Source organism: Morus notabilis, unplaced genomic scaffold, assembly GCF_000414095.1.
Source record: "Morus notabilis unplaced genomic scaffold, ASM41409v2 Scaffold594, whole genome shotgun sequence".
Taxonomy (NCBI): Eukaryota; Viridiplantae; Streptophyta; class Magnoliopsida; order Rosales; family Moraceae; genus Morus; species Morus notabilis.
Window position 1 is genome coordinate 317,140 of NW_010359491.1, and position 5,862 is coordinate 323,001.

At 36.3% G+C, this 5,862-nt stretch overlaps 1 protein-coding gene across 1 annotated transcript; it reads left to right on the forward strand.

Moving 5' to 3' along the window:
* The first annotated feature begins 1,436 nt into the window (after positions 1-1,436).
* Positions 1,437-5,493, forward strand: LOC21405261 (ylmG homolog protein 1-2, chloroplastic). Its single transcript, XM_010094550.2, has 3 exons — positions 1,437-1,831; positions 4,618-4,705; positions 4,796-5,493. Exons 1-3 carry the CDS (start codon positions 1,517-1,519, stop codon positions 5,320-5,322), a joined length of 930 nt encoding a protein of 309 aa, XP_010092852.1. The 5' UTR covers positions 1,437-1,516; the 3' UTR covers positions 5,323-5,493.
* Positions 5,494-5,862: the final 369 nt, after the last annotated feature.

Sequence of the window (5,862 nt, forward strand, 5' to 3'; positions counted from 1 at the left end):
AATTCTCATTCCTAAAGCAATCCAATCTCAATTAGATACCAAGGTTTCCAATTAGTGTGCCCTAATCCATTTTCATGTTTCAAAATATCATTCCAAGGGTTTTCAATCTCAAATCGAGGATTAACAATGCTAATCCATTATCTCAAGTCCCCAAATGAAGCTAATTTGGGTTCTCCCTAAAAACAGGGGTAAAAAACAGCAATTTCAGGCCAAACAGGGTCAAACCCCGTGTCAACCGGTCAATCGGTGACAGAGTAATGCAACACTACCGGTCAACCGGTGGTGTGCACACCGGTCGACCGGTCAGCCTACAGTTCGGTCGACCGGTTTCCATGTGATCCGGTCGACCGCACAGGTCGACCGGTGGAATCAGCTGCGCCAAAGAAGCTCACAGAAATCATTCCAAAACCTACAAATCTAGTCCCAAATCGAGATATTTCAAAGGAAAATCACTAGATCTGGGTTCTAGGTCCTAAAACAAGTCCAAAGAACCCAAGATCTCCAATTTCTACTCTAGTTTTACTCAAAAACCATCAAAATCCGGTTTGAACCAAAAGTAAGTTTTGAAATTCAAAAACTTGAGATTCAAGAGAGGTTCTTTCAGTAATCTTACCTCGAATCCTTCTCTTGACGTTGAAAACTTCTTTAAATCTTTCATTGGTTCAAGATCCGTTTGATTTGGGACAAAAATGGGAGAGAGTGAGAGAGAGCACGGGAGAGTGAGAGAGAGAGTGAGGGAGAGAGAGACACACGGGAAAGGAAGGGAAAAAGAAAGGAAAAAGAAAAAGGAAAGGAAAAAGGAAAAAGAAAAGAAAAGGAAAAGGAAAGAAAATGACATGTGTACAGTATTTTAAAAAAGTAGTCCAGAAATGCGCCCATACACACTTCTGATTTAAAATAAATTACTGAGAATAATTTAAATACCTTGGAACTATTTAAACTCACACGTGTCAGAAACATTTATTAATTAAACTCAATTAATAATCCAGATTAGACACACTAATAATCTCAATTACCTTAATTAATCTCAATTAATTCTTCAGGGTGTTATATTAACTAAAATTAATTATTAATTAATCAACTTCAATCAATAAATTATATGTTTATTAATAATAAATTATTGATAAATTAATTATGAAACGATCAATCATGATTGACTATAAATCAATCACTGATTGATTGCGGTTAATTAATTAATCACTAATTAACTCATATAAACAAAACGATCATTTTCATAAAATAAAAAAAATCTGGTCATTTATGAAAATAGATGATTAAAAAAGACCACCCATAATAATTTCTCAAAATGAATAAGCTTTTTATTTAATTAATTAAATTAAAAGTATAATACAAAAATTACTTTAAAATAACATAATTTCAAAAAAAAAAAAAAAAGGCATAATTTCAAAGGAGTATTATAAATAATCCGTACAAAAAAGGACCAACACTTCTCATCCGCGCCCCCAAACCCAACTGGAACCGAACCCCATTTTCTCTCTCTCTATTCCTCTTTCCAATGGCGTCTCCGTTCCTCGCGCAGGCGACAATGGTCCCCACCGTCTCATTCTCCTCCTCCATCTCCGCCTCCCTCCCTTGGCGGTTTCCGCACCTCTCCTCGGCGGCATTTCCGCGGCGGCGGAGGAGGGAGATCTTCATGCCGGCGCTCAGCTCCACCACGGCAGAGGGCAAGATCGTGTCTCGGGTAAAGTCCGAGGGCGACGTCCTCTCCAAAGGCGAGAGCGTCTGCGTCGTCGTCGTGGAGTCCAACAAGGCCTTTACTCTGTCCAATTTGGGCATGTTTGGAGTGGATAGATTCGATGCTATATGCCAGGTGAGTTGAAATGAATTAAACACTAACGCTAGGTTTTCCTTATTTTACAGATTGAGTAGAGTCTTCTGCTCCTTGTGACAATTAGTACTGCGCTGAAAGTTTGGTTGATGTTCATGGGGCTATTATAGCTGATATAATAGTACTACGCATTATTTTTCTTCCAGAATTTTATATAGGGGACCTTGTGATAAAACTCCAGTTCATTAGTTGCTTGAAATCCCAAAACATTCAGGAATCTAACTAACATTACAAAAGAGATATAAGGCTCTGTAGTAAGAGCTGGTAGGTTCCAAGACTAGACATGCTAAGATTGAAAATAACTATGGGTAGTTTACAGGGTTTTGTGTAACAGGAGTTGAGGCCTTGATTCAATAGTTTTATTATAATGCCTTGTTTAATTGAATTGCCCTCTAAAGCTAGGAATTATCAGATCCATTTGGATTGCGTATTAAGAATAATTCCCATGCCATTTTAAAAAGGCCTTTATTTAGTTAAAAACATAACCAAAGAGAAATGAAAAGCTAAACAAAATTTGTTTTTGGTTTGAATATTGCATATAAGAAGGAGAGCATAGTATAACCTTATTAATTAGCTCCTACCGTTACAATTTATACATTTAAAGATTACTCTGTCATGTCCTGCTCCTTTAGAGACCTTTTTTTAGATTAAGAGGTTATGCATTTGATTCAAAAGAATCTCTGTGTTGCGAAGGATCAGACATTTTTCCAGTTAGTAGATTATATTGTAAGAGCTAATATTAACTCAGATAGTTTGTGGAGGAACATGGTATTGGAACTGCAAAATTAAGGATATCTAATATGTAAGCCCTTTTACCATTGTGGTGATAAATAATCTTTTGAAAAGTCCAAAACTAGCGTTACTGTTGACTTTAGGTGAGGTTAGGATGTGCACTCACTACTCAGCCAGTTTGCTGCAATCTCTCTAATCACTTAATTATCCAAGTAAAATCTTAAGAAAACAGTTGGGTTCAAAGTTGTCTCTCTGTACCTTATAAATGGGGTTTTTGCTTGTTTAACTTATTTTTTAATATGCTTGAGTTAATAGTAGCCACTTGAATGCAAAAAACACTCTTCAATGCAGTGCTATTTGTTGGGCCAAATTTCCCATATGTTGTACTTTGTGACGAATTTTCCACCAAGTATAGCATATAAAAAATTTGGCATTTGATTGTTATTAGTTGAAATGTTTACTTTTTTATGTAATCATTGCAACTTTTGCGTTTTCTAATTACTTTAAAAATAAAAGTTTACTTTTACAACTTTCAAAGCTTAATGATTGTGGGAAAAAATAGATTTAGCATTTCAAATAGCATTATGCATAAGAGCAAAAATGAAAACAACATACCATATCATATTTTTTGATGCTAAATATATAATTGGCATTAGCATTTGCATTGGAGATGCTCTAAATTCTTGGTGACTACTGACTACTAATTAGGGGTGGCAATTCATGTTACATGTTGTGTTCGTGTTGTGTTTTGATCGTTTCTTTCTAAGTTTGCAGTCAACCCGAACACGACCCGTGACATGAAATTTTTTAAAAATCGCAACACGAACATGACACGACCACTTTACGGGTTGACACGATACGACACGAAATTGACCCGTGAACCCGAAATTGACACGAAAATTATATACTTTTATTTAATTTTTTACATATTAGAAATAACTTAAAATTCATAACATACTAAATTACAATAACATCCATTGAAATTAAGCAAATAATAGTATAAGATTTTGAATATAACTATCATGATGTCTCAAGTTCATAATAAAATAAAAAATATGTAATGAAAAATATATGTATTTTTTAGTTTTTTACGAGTTGAGTGTCGTGTTCGGGTTAGGCGGATCCAACCCGAAATTGACCCGTGTTTTTCGTGTCAATTTCAGGTCGACTCAATTCTGACCCGAACTTCTTTTTTCTCAACCCTAACCCGCGAAATTCTTGTCATTTTCGAGTCGTGTTGTCGTGTCGTGACCCATATTACCGTCCCTACTACTAACTAATTGCCCATTTGATTCACGTGTTTAAGCCAATAATTTTTATTTTGAATTCAAATTTTGTGAGAGAATCCATTAGCGGGAATTTATTTTGTTCAATTTTTTTTGTGAGAGAAAATTATTGTATTTGAATCAAAATTATGGTTTCAAATGCATGAACTAAACGGGCTCTAAATGTGTTTCTTTATAAAATAAAATAAAAATCCGATAAAATACGACCAATGAATGACTTTTTTTTTGGCTAAATAAATAACTGAGACTTAAAGTGATTTTATTCAAAGATTTTCAACTCTTTTTTATTTTTTAATGGAATCAAACTCCTATATCCTCTCATTTTTGTCCTTTTTATGTCCCTCCAATAATATTATAACACGTCAATTAAATGTCATGTCAATTAAAATTTAATATCACATCAATTAAAAAGTCATAACAAGTTGTAACAGTTAAAATATTTTAATTGACGTGACATGATTTTACTGGAGAGACATATACAGGTCTTTAAATGGTTTATGAACTAATAACATGTTTGTTGTGTTTTCTTGAGCAATAAACACACACACACTCACACACACACATGGTTGTTGTGTTTTTTGGAGCAATAAACACAACACATTAAGTTCCAACATGAAGGAGCACTCCCACAAAAAATTACATGGTTGCCCATTTTTAGGATTCTTATATTTGTCGGTAATAAACCTCGTGTACCCTTATATAACAGATTATGTTCAATACTTAGCGAGTAACTTGTGTTTGTTAGCACAGATGGATTTGTATCTTTTATCTCAAAAGTGGAAGGAGCTGGTGGAGAAAGCCCGTTCAAAGCTACTTCAGCCTCACGAGTACAATTCAGGTCTTCTTTATCAAATGTCTTTGCAGATATTTTTTGTCTCTTGCTTTCTATGGTGCTCTTTTTTGAATAGATCAAGTTGAATCATTGCAGGAACTTTTACTCTGTCCAATTTGGGCAGAGCCATCTCCCAGGGCGCCCCAATACCTCTCAAATCAAAATCCTCCAATTCCTCCACTAACCCTAACCCTCACCATCCTCTCACCGTCCTCTTCGCCCTCGCCATCGCCATCATCCGCAAGCTCTCTTTCTCAATCCCCGCAGTCGTTGGAGTTTCCCAATCGCTGGGCCCCGCTGTGGGCCCCGCGTTCTTCGCAGCAGTGAGGGACCGGCAGAGTACCTACCTGAACACACCACTGACGGTTGTGGCGGCGGGGCTGGCTAAGTGGCTCGACATCTACAGCGGAGTTCTGATGGTCAGAGTACTCCTCAGCTGGTTCCCCAACATCCCTTGGGATCGCCAGCCCCTCTCCGCCATCCGCGACCTCTGTGATCCTTATCTCAATCTCTTCCGCAACATTATCCCTCCAGTTTTTGACACCCTTGACGTCAGCCCACTCCTCGCCTTCGCTGTCCTCGGCACCCTCGGCTCCATCCTTAGCAACAGCAGAGGAATCTAGTAATCTTCGTAAGGAACATGATTTTTGTTTTTTGTTTTTTAAGTTATTTTTGGATATGGTATATGTATAGTTTGCAACTTTGGAATTTGATTACCGAGATTTTCTGTTTACTTATTGAGTATTAGATATCAATAGAAGCAATACTTGTTCTTGCACAATTTTTATTTGTCACTGAGTTTGTAACTTAAATGCCCTGGTGCGATTTTTACGTTATGCCTTGTCACTTTTGTTTTTTTTTTTTGGCACAAGTAGTCCTATATACTAGAGGAGAGGAACCAACCAATATTCCAAGCCTGTCTTTTGTTGAGTTCCCACATCACCTTTCTTGTGAATGAGTAATAACTACAAGTATTTACTTGAGCTCAACAAGTTTAAAATGGGATTTCTGATATATATTATATATATATATATATATATTTTTTTTTTTCCCCCCCCTCCATTCGGCCAAGTTTACATTTTATACTTTGTTCTTATGTGTGGCATGATATGGATTTAGATTTGATTACAGTTATCTACTTGAGGGCGTGCCTTAGATAATTG

What these genes read in the sequence shown, in the direction of transcription:
- LOC21405261 (XM_010094550.2), top strand. Translation starts at nt 1,517, where the DNA reads ATGGCGTCTCCGTTCCTCGCGCAGGCGACAATGGTCCCCACCGTCTCA. An exon ending in GATTCGATGCTATATGCCAG is followed by an intron (nt 1,832 to 4,617) that starts GTGAGTTGAAAT and finishes TTGTTAGCACAG; the next exon opens with ATGGATTTGTATCTTTTATC. An exon ending in GCCTCACGAGTACAATTCAG is followed by an intron (nt 4,706 to 4,795) that starts GTCTTCTTTATC and finishes GAATCATTGCAG; the next exon opens with GAACTTTTACTCTGTCCAAT.